This window comes from Bacillus rossius, assembly GCF_032445375.1.
Source record: "Bacillus rossius redtenbacheri isolate Brsri chromosome 4 unlocalized genomic scaffold, Brsri_v3 Brsri_v3_scf4_2, whole genome shotgun sequence".
Classification (NCBI taxonomy): Eukaryota; Metazoa; Arthropoda; class Insecta; order Phasmatodea; family Bacillidae; genus Bacillus; species Bacillus rossius.
Window position 1 is genome coordinate 22407164 of NW_026962011.1, and position 18888 is coordinate 22426051.

Sequence of the window (18888 nt, forward strand, 5' to 3'; positions counted from 1 at the left end):
AAAAATATACATAAATTAATTTGTTGTAGTGCGGCGGAGGGATATGCCACACCCGGCCGGATCCTTCCGCCGACGTAGCACTCGTTGCCTGGCGTTCGCCTCGTCGCACGAACTACACTTTGCTGCGCGCACGAGCGCGTTTGGTGCACACGCCTTTGCGAGACGTTGATGAGGCATAGCGGTCTATGCGACATAGAGGAGCATTGGCGGTCGGCGTCATAACATGGAAGAAAACAGTACCTTAGCTGCACCAGGTGTGTAGACTGCCGGGAGATACGATGATAAGTAGAGCAGGAAGTGATCGTTGGGAGCAATGAATTAAGCGCTAGAGTAGAACACTTGGTGAATTGACTATAAACAACACAATGCATTTAAAGATACTTGCGAAACCTTGGTTAGGGAAGTAGTGGACTAGCAAACTAGATCACTAGAAATAAAAATAGGCGAGCAAATAAATCAAGTGTCACGCAAGCAGGATGAACTGCGACAACTGGATTTGAGAATGGACACGCGGGAAAGCAGCTAAACTTTGCAAATATTCATGAAAATTTACCCCCAGGCAACTGATCTTACCTACACCTACTATCACGTAGCTAAAAGCAATATTATTACGGTGACGTCTCTCGGCTTCAGGTCCCTATTTCCCTGTTTACTAGAAATTCCTGTTATGCCCGTACTGCTCTCGTCGGAGAGGTGTGGGTCCAGGCCGACGTGGCCGGGACCGGGAAATGCGGGACCTGGAGGGATGGTGAGGTAGAATGACAGGTAGATCGAAAGGACCACTCGATGTTGATCGTTCCACGAGCTCTTTTATTGCAATCAGAGAGCTTGCCGCGGCCTGGCGGATCCGTCGCGGGGTGCGCGCCCTTCCCACGAAGACCCGGACTCCCGAAGACCGTCTCGTACGGCCCACTCGTCCCGACGCGTACTGGCAGTTCTCCCACGTAACAAAGTTCCTGATATCCAACTGCTTCGCAAAGGCACGTGACGCGTGCGCGGTTCTTACGTACTGACTCGTAACGTCGGCGATGGTTCAGCAAAGAGTAACTATGTCCCTCACAAAGACACGTGATGCGTGCGCGGTTCTTACGTACTGACTCGTAACGTCGGCGAAAGTTCAGCGATGCGTAACTATGCTTACGCGTCCTATATTGACCGACTCGTGACGTAACTCGTAACTCGGACACCCAATCGCGTGGGCGGCACAACGTAGGCAGCGCGGCTGCTGCGAATGCTCGTACTGTGGCGGTGTCGCCGGACCGTGAGCTCGATAGACCCGTCTCTAGATCAGCGCGGAGCGGAGCGCGCGTCCGCCGCTGCTCGAGTCCTGAGTTCAACTGCTCTCCCCCGCCCGCCCGCGGGCCGTCGCGCGCGGGCTGCGGGGGAGGGGAGGGGGAATCGGCCGGCGTGGGAGAGCGCCACCCCTCGCGACGCGGATGAGCGCCAGGCCGCGCTTACATACAGACACTGTGACACATTTACGAGAATTACAAGACCATTTACACACTAATAAATACATTACGGTTACATTATTTACACCCTTAAAAAGTCACGGTCATTTGGAAAGCATATATACAACACAGAAACATTTACACATTAACTCCGGCTCACTGGTGTGCTAGGGCGCACGCGGGTGCGTCCCTGGCCGATGCACAACACTGAGGGTTCACTGGGGAAACAAGGGAGGACGTTGACGAGGCATAACGGCCTGAAGGAGCCGAGGAGACACTTGGGTCGACGTCAACGGTATGTTCAGTCCAGTTCCAAGACATTAAAAAAAATATTTTTTTTAACAATTAATAAATTGTGGAATCAAATCATTTCAATACTAAACCACAATTCCTTGTAGTTATGTACTTCTTCAAATCATGAAAAACGTTTTAAAATATAATTAATTTGCATTATGTTTTTCAAAGTATCAAAATTAATTTTGATTATTTTCAATATTTTTAAAATTCTATTTTAATGTAATTATATTTTAAAATTATAAATGCTGAGAACTGTGACAGCATGATGTCTCAACGCCGGAGCCACAAACCTGATTTTTTTCTTTTACATAATATATAGCAACAAAATCTGAGCCGTGAAGTGAAAATTAATTTTTAGAAAAATTTCTCTGCTCTTTAAGATTTTTTTACATTGGCTCTCATTTTTAGTTTCTGTATCATTGATAAAAAAAGAAAAATTTTAATTTAGTAATTATCTATATAAATAAGTAATGACACAATTTTTAGTTCCACACACATTAGTCACAACCAGATGAATTCTCTGGAAGATAGAACACCATTATTAAAAGTGTCCCTTACCGAGTGAAAGCATACATCTGCACCTGGTTGCATCAGGCTCCAAGAGTGTGTAGCCCTAGATGACGTCAAACAATTCCAAATGTTTGAATTAATAACATTTATAAATTATAGCTGTAGTGTGGGAAATACTGTCACATTTGCATTAGAAATACTCATGAAACTACAAAATTTTAAACTCCAATACAACTTTATTTACAGTTATTTGTATATTTTGATAAATTTTGTTTTTTTAAATATTACACAATAACATTTAAATACCACTAACACACAAAATATTAAAGCACAACCATTACCATCTATCAAAGTATCATCACTGCTAGAATGAAAAAAAAAAAACTATAAAATGTTGATCTATAAAATGACTATGATCTATAAATGTATTTATACATAAAGATAAATCATCAAAATTCTTTAATGAAAGTAACACTGTCTGAGTTCTTTTAATACACACCTACAGCCTATTCTTTGAACTTAGTACGTACAATACCTGTGTAATGAACACTTGATATTGTTGTGCAGTATCAAAACTTCATATAATAGCAATTAAAATGGTGGAACAGTGCACAAAGGAATAACTCAAGAACATAGATGAATTAACTACACACTTAATATTCTTCATTTTCACTTACAAACAGCATTAATAATTGTTTGGTGTAGAAAAAAAGTACCACACATTGTCATAGTACAACATGAAATATGATATTGAAAACTTTTTATTATAAACCAAATTAAAATTTCCCTACATAAAAGACACTATCACAAATTGTTATGAATTTGTTATAGTTTGTGATGTTTAGTTTATTGCATCCATTAAATCTTTTCAGGCCATACAACTTTGTACAAAGGTATTGGACAAATCATGTTATATGAGAAGTATAATGACAATAAATTGAACTTTTATTTCCTCAATTGCTTTCGGCTTTCTGGAATCTCCGCAAGAAAAAAAAAAGGTAGAAAATGTGCACTAAACACTTAATTAAAAATTATATTTGTGTATTAATTGACTGTAACAAAAATATTTATCAAGAATAGGAAGAATGAGCAATCAATAATAATCTTATTTATTCATTTAATAGCTATCTGAAAAGATTGTTTTTGTAACTTTTAATGCAGCTTCTTGTATAGCTTGTTTGCTGAGTAAGATGGCTAATATTTCTCGTATTTTGTTTGTGAAGATTAAATATAAAAAGTTAGACTTTTTGCATAAAAACATAAGTAATGACACTATTGATTATGTCTATTCACTTGCTAGAAGTAAGATTTTTAGAGCTTTTAAAACAGAAGGTTTCTTGCAAAACATTTTTTTTTTTTAGCTATTATTGCATACAAACATATATTGGTAGATGTAGATTTTTAAAAAAATGCTTTGTGTTATGATAAATTAAAAATTTTCAAAATAAACCATTATTGTATTTATTTACTTAACACTAAATCTATATTACATAAGGCAAAGGAAGTATGGTTGTTTTTCTGTAACATACAGTTAAAGTAAATTTTCCAGTTGATGTTATTTTAAAATGTAATTAGTGATTACATTAACAATTTGACGACAGTCGTCGTACCCTCTCAGGTGCAGAGGCCGTACCTGGCCACCGACGGGGACCTGAGGCAGTGTGTTTTCCCCCAGTGAAGTGCGACGGCCAGGGACGCACCCGCGTGCGCCCTAGCGGGCTAGTGAGCTAATTGTGCAAGAGTTGATTTTGTGTTTTTGTATATTTTTTGTGTATATTTTTCAAATGGTCGCGGGCCTCAACGCGTATGTAAATATTGTGTATAATTTATTAACTCTATAAACTGGTTGTAATTAATGTTCGTTTAACTGTGATTGTTCTGTGTTTCTGCAAGGAGGTAGTATGTAATTGCAGCCTGGCGCGCCGCAAGACGGAGCTCTCTCCCACGCCGGCCGATTTCCCCTCCCCTCCCCGCAACCCGCGGGCGCCGGCCCGCGGGCTAGCGGGGAGAGTCAGTCGTGTTCAGGGCTCGAACGAGGACGGTCGAGTACGCCGCTCCGCGCTGCTCACGAGGCGCGTACCCGGAGCTCGTGGCCTCTTCTCGTTTTGCAGTTCACAAGTACGGCAGTCAAGCTGCCTCCGCGAGTCATTCGCCGCGTTACTGAGTTTACGAGTCTCCGAGAGACATATATCGCAGAGAATTCCGGACCATACGTTACGTAACAGGACGCACGCGCACCGCGCTTCTTCGTGGTGTAACGTAACGGGACTAATACTACGTGTAAGCGGCATCGGTGCCGGGACGTCATAGCGGACCTTACGGTGTTACGTGAGTCTGGGTCGCCGTGGGAGGGGAGTAGGCTCCGCGGTGATTTCGCCAGGCTGCGACAGGGTCATAAACCGTTAATAAAAGGGGCTCGTGAAAACCGTCAACACCGAATTGTTATTGGAACAATTTACCAATTTTCCTCTCCACCTAACTCCTCCCTCCAGGTCCCGCAGTTCCCGGTCCCGGCCACGTTGGCCTGGACCCACTCTCCGCAGAGCAGTACGGGCATAACTGAACATTCACGCAAGCAGGGAACCGGGGGCCTCAAGCCGAGGGACGTCAAATTTGTATTTCAAAATTATTAATTTATCAATTTTCTTTTTCCAGTAGACATATTATATTTATCAGATCCAAATGTGTTTACATTTTATTTGGTGCACTTTGTATACACTCAATCATAATAATTAGGTACTACTAGGGATTCTTATATGTATCTACAACATAAGTTTTTCTGAACTCAATACAATACATACAGCATTCAAAAATCTGATACAAGATAAAAAAAAATATCAACATAGTTAAAAATTAATACTGTTTTCAACAAATATAATACACAGCCTGCTTTCTTCTCTTGTCTGCTATAATTTGTAGCAAGTGTGGGAAAAAAAAAAACACCTTCTGCCGTATTATGTATTTTAATTTTTAATTCTGATATACTTGTAGCAAGTTCGGGTGTTCCACATGGTGGTACATTATCACCTTTACTAGGTATTTAATATTTTGATTGATGATATTGAAAAGGTACTTCAAAATTCTAAAGACCTTTTGTTTATAGAAAAATATCATGTTGCCATAATTGAATTTTATTCCAAAATGATATAAATGCTGCTTGGTGCAAACTAAATATAGTCAATCTTAACTATGGGAAAATTACTATTATAACATTTACCAGAAAAATTCACCCCATTAATTTTAATCATAAATTAGGAAATCACACACTTGCCAAGTTCAAATTGGTCAAAGACTTACCTATGTATCATACTTGATTTCAAATTTCTTTTTAATTACCACATTTATTCCATAAAGCCAAGTCAATAGAACACTTGCTTTGATAAAATACGATAGGCCTACCTATTTTGCTTCTAATACTAACTCAGTCTTATGTCTTTATACTTCCTTGGTAAGATCCAAATTAGAATATAACTCTATTATTTGGAACAACTTAAGCAATTCCAAAGTGTCAAAATCTAAAATTACAAACCAAATTAATAAACTTACTATATAAATCAAGAATTTACCAATTATTTTAGACCTACATTCTATACTAGGCTCCTTAGCCACTAGAAGGAAAACGTTATGTTGGATGCAAAATTTGTGACTGCATAAAACACAAGTTAGATTGCAATTATGATTTTTTTGTTGATAATATTGGCCCCAAGGTTCCTACTTTCAATGTTGTAATCATACTTTATTATGCACTATTATAGTAAAAAACAAAAACTTTATACAGATTAGTAAATAATTTCAACCGAATAAATAGTATTTTTCCAATAGTAGAAAAAGAATTTAGTGTCTGCTCCATTTACAAGCATATTTTAATATGTATACCCTACCTATTAATTTGATGAGTTTTCTTCTTAATTGCAATGATCTGTCCAATACTTGATTAATTATCTTAGTTTTTATATAACAGTTATTGTAATCATTACATTTTATTGTAGTGCTTCATGTGCATTGTTGTTATTTATCAATTTACCTTTTCTTTCAAATATCTTCATTAGGTACCTATTACTTCATATTATATATATTTTTTTTTTGTTTCTCATTTACTGTGGATTTGTTTTGTATTTCAGTATTTGTTTATATATATGTGTATAGTGTCTACCACCTTGGCTCTTCGCTGTTGATAGACGTATAACAATTTAAATAAATAAATAAATAAATAAAAATGTTAACAATATAAATACACAACTCAACTATAGTTCAAAACAAACAAGTATTTAAATGAAAAATACTAACATAATTATTGACAACTGACAGACACTGATACCTTCCTTATCTATAGATATTATATGAACATTTTTATCAAAATCAGGCTTCCTCTAGGGACTTGCTAATCACAGGCCTTCACCTCCACGCAAGGCACGAAGATGCAATGCAGTCTCTTTGTCAGTAATGTGCCTCTATGGGATTTTGAATGTGAAAATGTAACTTTGTAGCAAATTATTAAGGAAGAAGGCTCCCTGAAGCCTCCTACACCACTTTCCCAATTTTTTTTAATGGAATAATATTTAGGTAAAGTGAAAACCATCAATCCCTTTTCACTGACCAAAAGCACACAATAACCTATGTAAAACAACCAGATACACTTTATATAACTAACTTACAATTCGTTACATAAAAAAATGTTTTTTACATTTTACATGCAACACAATGTAACAAATAAATCATTTAGCTACCAATAGAAGTAATGTTTAATGAGGACACAAGCAAAATTTTAAACTCGTTTAGTGACATAATTTAATTTTTACTGGCTGCAAATACTAAACAGAAACACATTTTGACAAAAATGTTTTATATGTAGGCAGGAATACTATATATTTTTTAAAATCATTCTCATACAAGTCACTGAATTGGGAAAATGTAGACTTGTAAAGATACATTGTTAAAATATTAAGCATTCAGTTAAAGCAACTTCCCTCGCTAAGTTGCTAAGACTGACAAGTAGCACTAATATGGACATTTTCATGTGCTAAAAATGTATGGTCTTATCAGGCTCTAACTTGTAATAGTGTAACAAAATTCAACTGATACCTAAGTAATTTCACAGATATGGAGTAAGGATGTTTTAAGCTAGAGCAGTGTGGAACTGTTCATAATATAAAATGTCAGCATAAACCAGTTCAATAGAGCCTGCAATAGTAACAGTTTCTCGTGCACTTCAGTTACCAGGTTTGCAGCGTATCACAGCACAAGCCGAGTTGTGGGAGAAAGTAGCTGAGCCACTGAGCACACACTTTGCGACTGACTTCCTTCACATTCAACACGATGTGGAGACAAGTTATAGCATGCTTTGAATTCATTCATATTTTATTCAGTTAAAGTTTAAATATAACTTTGTGACTACAGTACCTAAAAGCTATTTATCCTAATTATTCCATTTTCCTGTTGGCATGATCCTGTATACACTGATCCTGATGCTTGCTGTTTTAATCTAGTACATTGAAAGATTCTAGCAAAAAAAAAAAATAATAATCTGGAATATCACACACACACACACAATATACAAATAAATTATGTCATGTCCAGTGGAATTTTTTTTCTTTCGTATTCAACTTCTGATCATAATTCATTGTTATATCACAAGTTTTTATTATGTCCAAGATCTTTTCCATGTACTACATTAAAACAAGCATCATGTACCATCAGGACCATGGGATAACTTGGATACGTGATATGGAACTTTTACTGCTAAGTTTTTTTATTGGTTTTATTAAAAGAAATATGGTAAATAATAATGTATCCTCAGCACTTGCATAGAGAAAAACGGTCCAGTTGTAAGCGTCACCACACGTGGAATTCCACACGCCCCTCTTGTTGATGCACATATCACTGAAACAGACAACTGCAGTGTAACCAATTTCATAAAGTCAAAAGAGGCTCTTTGTCACATTGGTATCACAAACAACAAAAGTTTGAAAAAGCCCACTAATGGATTACTTGCTTTTGTTGGTATGGCCCTATCATATTTGTAACATGACTTAACTTTCATCTCATCAAACTTCCTCCAATGTGTTAAACTTGTGTGAGGCACTTAGTATCATACTATCCAACAAACCTTGCTCAACAGAGATTGATCACATATACCTATATAGAGTAGCATGAGATGGCAATGGATAACCTAAACATTTTTTTAAATACAAGTAGGCCTCCTTACTAATATGTCGTAATGTTAGTGCATGCTGAATTGTTATCCCAATTAAATTACTCTTTTTCCTGAAAGGAGAGCTCTGCATTGGGACGGAGTGAAAATACTCCTCAGTACGCGCAATGCTTGCTTCTCCACTACTTCATTTTTTTTTAAGTTTTTCAAACTCTGTACCTGCAATTTCAAATTCCTGATTTCTCTTCTGGCAACGTTTAGCTTTGTTTGAAGATGTAAACATTTGTTTTTTAAGATTTTGGAATTTAGTCTCTCAAAATTCAGTTGTTGTTCAATAATTTCATGACTCATGCCACATTTAGTACCAGCATCATCTTTGACATCGCTGGTGAGAGGTTCTGGATTATCACAAATAGGTCTAGTACTACTATCACTTAACTTTGTTTGAAGGTGCAAACATCTGGTTTGTAAGAATTTGGAATTCAGTCTATCAAAATTCAGTTCAATTTTTTCATGTCTCGTGCCACATTCATTACCAGAATTACCTTTGACATCGCTGGTAAGTGTTTCTGGGCTACCAGAAATATTTCTAGGATTACTATCATTTAGCTTTGTTTGCAGGTGCAAACATTTGTTTTGTGTAATTCCAGAATTCAGTCCATCAAAATTCACTAGTTCAATTTTTTCATGACTCTTGCCACATTCATTAGCAGCATCGGTTTTGACTGAGGTGGAAATTCCTGGTCTACCACATCTAGATCGCCTAGCATAACTTTTAAGCAAAGATTCAACAATTCGTTTCCTTTCTATCTTTGCTGACAAAGAAATACGATTCTGGGCTGCTTTTTTTTTTCCTTCATGATCACTGGAATTTGTCATATGCAATGAAGGAACTGCATCTTTCTTCAGCACCTGAAAGAGAGGAAGAAAAAAATACTAGAAAATGTATGTTTGATAACTAAAAAGAAGGTACTTATACAACATTTATTTATAAAATTAATGTGTTCTGCTGGGGCCTACTGCTAACAAAGTACCCACCATTCACTATCAGTTCCTTTGCCTTTTATAATGAAAGCTAACTAAAGCAATGATAAACACTCATATAATTAACTCTTAATATTAATCTCAGGTCCAAAATGGTCAGTATGACTCATCCATGTAACTTATGTTTAATTTTGGTTAGCAGTTTTCATCAATGATAAATGCACTCACGGTTCAGTTAGTTACAGCTTATTTTCCATGTTGAAACATGTGGAGCAATTATGAGGGGGACTAACATAACAGAAAATATTTTACAAGCAATCAAAAATAATTTTTTTTATATTTGGGCTGCCTGGGTGATGAGTCACTTTTTGATGATACATAAAGAGGTTAAATACTTATAAAGCAAAAATAGCTGGATTAAAGATTCAATGAGCAGTTTTTATTAACAATAATAACAATCAGGAAGTTCACATAATTTCTTTGAATGATACTAAAAGCATCAACAATATAAAAACACAAGAGAACCATATCTGACCCTAGAAGTGGTTTTAATTAACATTGAGTTTCGTCTGCCATTTCACTGTACCTACCTACTGATTCCAAACATCCTATGGAAAACTGCTACCTACTGTTTCCTGTTTTTTGCTCTGTGATTTAACAGATACCAACTTCACTCTCCTTTTGCTCTGAAGTGATCTAATGTTTACTTTAATAAATTATCTCAGTTTTTTTAAAAATAAATTTCTTATCAGTTAAATCTCACCTGAAAATTAAAAATTTCAAATTTTAAGAGTTTGAAGAGGAGAGATGTCCCTCCTGAGTTTACATCGGCCTACGGCTGGGAGTCTAAACTTTATCACAGAAACATTATGTGTATGGTCACTTGCCGCTGGTATTTGTTCCTGTGTGCTGAGTTGAGTGGCTTCCCACATACTGACTGACTAATTACTCTGGCTTATGAAACCTGCTCCTGACAGCATTTTGTTTGTTTACCTAAATAGTGTGCGCTTTTCATGTGTGCATATATTGAAGACTGCTCGTCGCTGACTGGCAACCGGTTTCCCCCGCCCCTTTTCTTGCTGTCCATCCTCGCTTCCTATATCACTATCCCATCTCCCCCTCGGTTCTGCTGACCTGCTAATTCCTCATTCTAAACTGTATTTAGACGTTACAGTAATCATCACACGTGGCAAACACACCTCTTGCTGTGCTTGGCTGTGTTATGCTATTGCTATCAAACATCAGTTTTGCAACTGAAAGCCATCCCTGCTCAGTGTCCTTGTCAACTGAGAACTGCTGACTGTTTCACCATCGCGTGTAATATTGGTCGCCTTGTTTCCTAATGCTAGACAAGATCTTCTCACCCATGAAGATCTTTTGAAAGGTAAATAATCAAACACCGTGATATCTACGCAAGTGTCAACAGAGGAATGTAAATAAAATGAATTAATTGATCTCGAGATAACTTTAGTAACCAAAGTAGATGATTCAAATTGTGAAAATAAATAAAATTCTTAAAACACTGCTTGATGACTCCAGAAACAAAAACTCTCGGTTAAAAGGTTAAGTGATCCTAATAAAACAAGGGTTAAAAATTCCTAATGATCATAAATCATACAGCCAAGCAACAGGTGAAAGCATGGGAAACAAGATTGGAGAACAAACGACAAGGAATGTCTAAACATCTGTCCCCTTGCCGGTCGACCGACCTACACGCAAGGCAGCAGTTTTCCCGGGACGTCAGAAACAGCACGAACTACTCTCTAAACAGACAGTCGACGATGAAGGCTTCACTAAAGTTCGAAACAAATACAAGCTCAAGCGGACAGTAAGTCAGGAAATGAAGACTGGCTCAACCATCTCAAAACCTGTCTTTAAAAGAACTAAAGCACTATTCATAACTCATTTAGGCCCTACAGTTCAAGTAAAAGAAAGAATGGACTATACTGCTAATGAAATAAATCTCTCCCAAGTGAAAGTTGTTAAGTTCAAAATATAATACATATGCATATTTCCACATCACAGGATCGGAAGAAGACTTTGAAAGGATTCATAACACCATGTTCTGGTTTAATGGCTGTCTCATCAGTCCCTGCGATGGTAAACTTCATGCTGATCAAATTTCAGAAAACAGTGTACTGTCCTGTGGTTATGGATTAAGAATCAGAATCAACAAGCAAGTCTGTTCTAACAATGTGTCTGGAGGAACACTTTATATTTACTTGTCTCTGTTTACATTAATTTTGTGTGAGTGGAATATATTTTATAAAAAAGTAAAAGGTATAAGAACAAAATCAGTTAAATTTTTTGATAATTTTTCACATACTGACCATGACTTAATATGTCTTACTGAAATGTGGTTTAATAACTCCAGTATAAACTTCCACTATTTCAATGATAAATAGGTACACCAAATTCAGAACTGAAAGAGATCCCATCTGAAACTACAAAGGAAAGAGAAGGTGGTGTTTAAAAATACCCAGTTATAACTGCACTGCCAAACTCTTGAACTTGACCACCCAGGCATTAAAGCTGTCTGGATAAAAATTAAAACCTCTCAAACTAAATTCTAACATTTGTTAAAACTTTATATCCCCCCACAACACCCAAAACATATGTATCTTACTTTGAAGATCCTGAAGACAAAATAGTAAATTCTCGACACTTTACTAATAATGTGTCGGGTGTTGACTGGACAAATTAATATAGGTACATACTCTAAAAATTTTACAGTCAAGTATTAAAACTAAAGCCCAGGCTCTGATAAACTTTACATCAGCCTGCTCACTTCAGCACCCTTCCAAGTAGACCGAGTGCCCTATTCCCTTTCTTCACTAACTTGCGCACTTGGATCTGTTCATAGTGACACCTCTACATACTTTACAATAGTGTGGACGGATGGTTGGTTACGTTAGCTAAATTAAAAATATGTACTATAAAAATTGTAATATTATATTGTGGCTTTTCCATAAAAAAAAATTAAAATTCCAAAACTATTTTATTTAACACTAAATATGTTCCTCTATTTACTCTGAAAATAGTGTTTCTAAATTCCTACCGGTTTATGAGAAATTACAGTTTATAGGTTACAATACAATACTCGTGCATTGATGCGGCCGCCGCAATTTTTTGCTTTCCCGTGTGGGCAAACCTAACATTCACAACAGTCCAGTCCAGGCCACATTTGTGTGTGTTTGGAGTAAATATTACAAATTTGTGATATAATATGAATGCTCAATCAGGTTAGCTACATTAAAATACTTTTAAATATTGGAAGCTGTTGGTTAGCTTATTATAGCTACATTAAAAATACTGTGAAAATATTTTTAATGTTTAGTTGGGAATTATATATTTAAGATGTAGCTATTCTTACCTAACCAACTGTTCACATGATTTCACTGTATTTTTATTGTAGGTAATCTAACCTAATCAACCATCCACACTATTTTAAAGTATTTTTAATGTAACTCAACAATTCTCTTGTACTCCATAACTGAAGTCTATGAAAGAAGATATCAACATCTATCTTGCACATTTTAATCCTATAATATGTCTTATCGACATTGCGTGTGTGAGCGGTGAACTTCGGAACTGAAGTGTAGTTGCTACGCTGAAGCACAACATGGTGACAGCTGCTTCACTGCATAGACTACCTAATGTAACATATAAACGGTACTTTCTCAGAAACCAGTACAAATTTAGAAACACTGTTTCCAGGGTAAATAGAGGAACATCTTTGGTGTTTGAAAAAAGTATTTTTGGAATTTTATTATATTATTTATGTAAAGGCTGCGATATAAGAATTTGACCAAAATTGTTTAAACAACTGGTTAGGTATCTTCAATATAAAATGTAGCTAACTAAACCTACCGAACCATTCTCACAATTTGACACTATTTTTAATGTACTCAACCTAACATAACCACTATATTAAATGGTCAATTACTGGTAAACTACTTCACGTATCACTACACAATAGTAGATAGTGATTGGAAAACATATCAGGAAGTAAAATATATCATTTTGAAATTTTTAATTACAAATTTTTTTACAGAAAAGTGGCTCCCCTTAAGAATTAACAGAACATATTTTGGTTAGTGTAATAAAAACATAAATATTGCAGGAAAATAAATGAAATTGGTAGTAATTGAAATTTTAAGAATTTTCATAGTTACTAGATTTCTTCCTATATCTCACTATCAAGTTTGAAAAAAAATATTAAACGGAAAGAAAATGCGGTAAATATTTTATGTCACAGCTTTTCCGCAAAATAAAATTACGAACATACCATTTTCCAACGCTATAGACGTTCATGTATTAACTCCAAAAACAGCGTTAATAAAAACGGTGCCGCTGCAATTTATTGTTTACCCATATGGACTTCTGTGTTTATTTTAGTCAATGGAGGTATTGTTTTATAATAAAAGTAGTTAATATATTGGTGAATTGCAGTTGTAAGAAAATATTAATAATTATGTTTCCTGTTTGTTTGTACAACCACAATGATTTTTGTGCAGTATCAACGAGATATGTTTACTAGTTAATATTTAAACTTATATCCGTATAATTTTAACAATCTTAAAAATATGTTTTTTTTTTCAATAGACAATGTTTAAAGGGTACTTACACATTTTCCCTCCTAGAATTTTCCAATAGCTTGGTCCAGATCTACCTTGAAATGAACTTCTTTTTAGTGAATGCAAACACAGCAATTCACAGAACTTTAACAAACCTCTTAAAATATTTTTTTTTGCTTGGCCATTTTAAGGGACCTCGTGTTTTAAATAAACTAAGGCGGCTGTATTTCCAAAACGATAAAATGTTTAAAAATATTGTTAATTAGCACGCTGCAACACTGAAACACAGTTTGAATGTAACAGTGCCAGGAATATACGAATATTAACGAACGCATTAGAGAAAATGTGATCTGAGTGATTACATTAGGGAGGGCCATGGCCCACCTGGCCCCCCTTGTAGGCACGCCTATGATGGTTGGTTGGGTTAGTATAACGACATTAAAAATACTGTTACTTTATGTTAGTGATGTTAAAATACTTTAAATTATTGTGGACGGTAGTTTAGGTCAGGATAGCCACATCTTAAATTGGTAATTCCTAAGCAATCATGAAACAAATTTTAATAGTTTTTTAAATGTAGCTATACTAATCCAACCAACCATCCGAAATGTCTAAAAGTATTTTTGATGTAGCTAACCTTACCTAATCAAACCATTCCAATATTTGAATAAAGTTTATCAAAACAAATACATAAACTGAGGTAAATATGTATTGTACGGATTAGCGCCAAAAAAAATCGTACAAATATGAAATAACTTTCATTATATGCTATCTTACGTCCTCTTTTCAGAACCGCCTGCGGAGATAAAAAATTCCAATTACTTTAGGAGATATCGAATTTTTTAATCTTCATTTTTTGGCGATTTTTTTAAAAAATAATTTAAAAAATCCGAAAATACCTTTATTCTGTGCTCTTAAACTTCCTCTTTTCATTGAACCCGGCTGAGATAAGAAATTCCAAATACTTTTGGAGATATCGAATTTTTTAATTTTCATCCTGTGCACTCATGCGGCCATAACAGTTGCTTGTTTACATGTATGATTTTTTTTTTGCGATGTTCCTGAACGGAGAAACTTAAGATGCACATAAAGTTCTGCCATTCCCGATTACACCCGAACAATTCACCTTCGGCCAACCTCGGGTTTATTTATTAATATTTATATTTCTCTGTTTATTTTAATGTAGCTATACTAACCTAACTAACCATCCAAAGGGTTTTAAAGTGTTTTAATGTAGCTAACCTATCCGACCACTTTTAATATTTCAATTCATTTTTCCTGCGCAAAAATAAATAAATCCCGAGGTTGGCCGAAGGTGAATATTCGGGTGTAATCGGGAATGGCAGAACTTAATGTGGATCTTTGGACTCGTGAACGAATACATCATGTAAAAAGAAACTTACGTGAGTTTATTCTGTTCATCCTTTGTCCCGGTTTGTTAGGTCAGGTCAGCTACATTATAAATACTTAAAACTATAAAACATGTAAAATAAATTGATATTATTTTTAATTTCCGTTTATTTTGAAGTATTTATAATGTAAGTAACCTTACCTAATGGAAAATTTCTGTTATTTAGACATTCAGGCGAACACCGCAAAATATAAAATGGCAACGGTCAAATTATTACACACGTCTTCTATAGCCGCATGAGTGCACAGGATGAAAATTAAAAAATTCGATATCTCCAAAAGTATTTGGAATTTCTTATCTCAGCCGGGTTTAATGAAAAGAGGAAGTTCAAGAGCACAGAATAAAGGTATTTTCAAATTTTTCAAATTTTTTTTTAAAAAAATCGCCAAAAAATGAATGTTAAAAAATTGGATATCTCCTAAAGTAATTGGAATTTTTTATCTCCGCAGGCGGTTCTGAAAAGAGGACGTAAGATAGCATATAATGAAAGTTATTTCATATTTGTACGATTTTTTTTGGCGCTAATCCGTACAATACATATTTACCTAAACGGACAAGGGTAAACAATTAATGGCAGGGGCAATGCAAATGTATTAAAATGTCATATAAAAATTGTGATTTCTAAGAATCTAGTAGGAATTTATTAACGCTGTTTTGAAGATAACAATACAGGAACGTCTCTAGTGTTGCAAAATGGTATTTTCCTAATTTTAAATTTACTTAGCAAAAAAAAAAAAAAAAAAAAACCGTGATGTTGATATTTACTGAAAATGCTATTTTGGGAGATAACTACACAATATTAGCATTAACTACGAAAAAAAAAGTTTTTAAGTTATTTCATTACAAGCTGCATTTATCAATATTTATGTTATAAATTTAGTTTTGCGCTCTTTATTGAAATAAAATTAGAACGTCGTTTATTATAACATTAATTTACCTTCTTTTGAGCTAAGCCCAATAGTTCGTTTTGGAGGTCTCTTTCGAAGTCATCGTCTTTAAAATGAACAGAACACACTTTAGCAGCCGAAGGATTGAAATTAACATTTCGCTTGCAACGGTGTACCCATAACTTCCTTAAATGTTTATCTTTTGGAAACCTGTGGTATTTTATGTGCGCGGTGTCCGGGTTTATTTTCGTCTTCTGCAAACTATTCGAGCAAATACCAACAGCACATCTCGTCCCAGGCATTGTTTACATCAAAAACCACCAAGTAGCAAATAATACCTTTACTTTCATATCACTGTTTATGTTTACATTTAAGTGTTTTGAAGGAAACGCCCATAGACATATACTAATATAGATCAACAACTCCTAAAGAAAATGTTTGCCTAAAATTGCAGCGCTTCTTGTGTCTAGAACAAGTGCTAAATTAAAAATGGTGGCTGAGATAAAAACACAATAAAAGGAAAACATCAATGTACAATGTAAAATGGTGAATTTTCTCCCCTTTTAACGTTTATCATCCACAAATGTTTTTAAGACCATTCGGAAACAACCAAACTAATTTAATTCACATTCAAGCACAAAAAATTATCGACAGTCTGTTTTACAGTTAACTGAGTTTATATTTAAAAAAATAACAGTAACATTAGATAGTGCACACAAGATTTGACCGCCATGTTTTTGAACCTACTGATTCACAATAGCGCATACAATAGTTGTGTGCATGGACTACAGGTTGTACGAATAGAAGAAAAATTAATTAATTTTATTTTTGTTTTAGATGCATGTTGCACCAACCAATTAGAGTAGAATAGGAAGCCATTGTGGTGAAGTTATAGAATTGATAATTGTTCAGGCCGGGTGTAAATGTTGAATTTGAATTTCTCGCCCGCAGCGTTGGAATCGTGACGCTGTTGCTCCCACGCCATCTTGTGACCATTTCGTTCTCGTTTGTTTTTCGCTTCGGTAGGTCGGCGGTGCGCGACAGTAGAAGTTTGTGATTATTAGTAATTATACAGTCCATTATGTCGATTGAGCCCAGACATGTGGTCCTCCGGGCCGGATTCAAGATCCTACAACATTAATTGTTAGTCGTTTACGTGTTTTCGTCTCGTCTTGTGTCGTCTTTCAGGCGCGTGCGTTTTGCTGGCTTTGTGCACCGTGGAATCGTGGTTGTATTGTCTGGATAATTTAAGGAGGCACATCGACATCGAAACAAAAGAATATATATTTAAATTTGGAGAAGAAAACATGTTTTGTTTATTATAATAAAATATATGTACATGTATTGACGTGGTGATGAAGCTGTAACGTCAACACTTGCAGTACGAGTTATATCGATTGTTCGAGATGGCGACCAATCGATCGTAATTGTGTGGTCGTTCACATCCATTTGTTTATGTTTTTTGCACGTGTTCTTATCTCGTGCACGTCATGTCTGAAAAGGCAGAAGTTCTCATTAGCCGACTGGAGCGAGCTGAGAACAGATTACAACGAGCCGCAGCCTTAGCCAACAAGTTTGAGACTGACAACTCACAGCAGGGACTGTTTATATCCACCTGCCGAGATCTACCAGACCTAAAACTTGGTTTTGAACAGGATCACTTGACACTCGAATTGATGTCCAAGGACAAACCACATTTTGACCTCGCCAAGCACACAAATAGGTTAGATGAATTTTATGACCGCTACTATGTCATAATGTCAATCCTTGACACTGCAGTATGTGATTCAAAACAGACTCAGGTCTCCAAAGGTTCTTCACCTGCACCGCGAGTGTCACTACCTTCAATTAAGTTACCATGTTTTGCAGGTAAAATAGCCTCTTGGACCAACTTCGCTAACCTGTTTCAAACACTTATTCTCGATAATCGTGACTTGTCAAATGTGGAACGGTTCGCATACTTAAGGCTATCCTTGGAGGGTGAGGCCCTGTCATTAGTGCAGTCACTGCCATTGACAGGTGACAATTTTGAGGTAGCATGGACATTATTGGGGAGAAGATACGATAACCAGCGGTTGATAATATCACATCACCTAGATGCCATACTGCAGGTTCCTGTTGCCACCTTGACATCAGTGGCTACCCTGCGTAGTTTTCTATCTACAATTGGTGAGAATGTGGCAGCTTTGCAAGCATTAGGACTACCGATAGATCAGTGGGACCTATTATTGCTTCATCTGCTTGAGAAGCATCTTAGTGGAAATTTACGAAGGTTGTGGGAGTTGCGTGTTCAAGAGTTGGAAACACCAGCACTTCAAGACTTTATGGTATTCCTGGAAAAACAGTGCAGATCCGTAGAAGCAGTGGGTGTCAGTGGGCGTGGCCAGGTTCCCAAACCCGGGCCTTCAAAGGTCATCAACTGCACAACCCAAGGTCAATGGCACAATGCATCTGGCACATACTTTGTTGCATCATCTTCAGCTTGCTGTATGTGTAATGGAAAACACCCTCTGTACCAATGTTCGGTTTTCACTAAACGAAACGCAAGGGACAGATTCGCATCTGTCAAGGATCAAAAATTGTGTATAAACTGTTTAAGGCCCCATCATACTGTGAAAAG

At 36.0% G+C, this 18888-nt stretch overlaps 1 protein-coding gene across 2 annotated transcripts; it reads right to left on the reverse strand.

Moving 5' to 3' along the window:
• Positions 1-789: 789 nt before the first annotated feature.
• LOC134541925 (uncharacterized) lies at positions 790-16630 on the reverse strand. 2 transcript variants are annotated; one of them, XM_063385676.1, is made up of 3 exons: positions 16319-16630; positions 8629-9321; positions 790-8138 (listed from the first exon to the last, which is right to left on the reverse strand). In XM_063385676.1, exons 1-3 carry the CDS (start codon positions 16568-16570, stop codon positions 8136-8138), a joined length of 948 nt encoding a protein of 315 aa, XP_063241746.1. In that variant the 5' UTR covers positions 16571-16630; the 3' UTR covers positions 790-8135. The 2 variants fall into 2 exon arrangements, with proteins under 2 accessions (XP_063241746.1, XP_063241745.1); XM_063385675.1 differs by having other exon boundaries at positions 790-9321.
• Between the last annotated feature and the right edge of the window lie 2258 nt (positions 16631-18888).

Coding starts and splice junctions, on each gene's coding strand:
- LOC134541925 (XM_063385675.1), bottom strand. CDS start 16,570: ATGCCTGGGACGAGATGTGCTGTTGGTATTTGCTCGAATAGTTTGCAG. Junction 9,322..16,318: donor TGGGCTTAGCTCAAAAGAAG/GTAAATTAATGT, acceptor CCTCTCTTTCAG/GTGCTGAAGAAAGATGCAGT.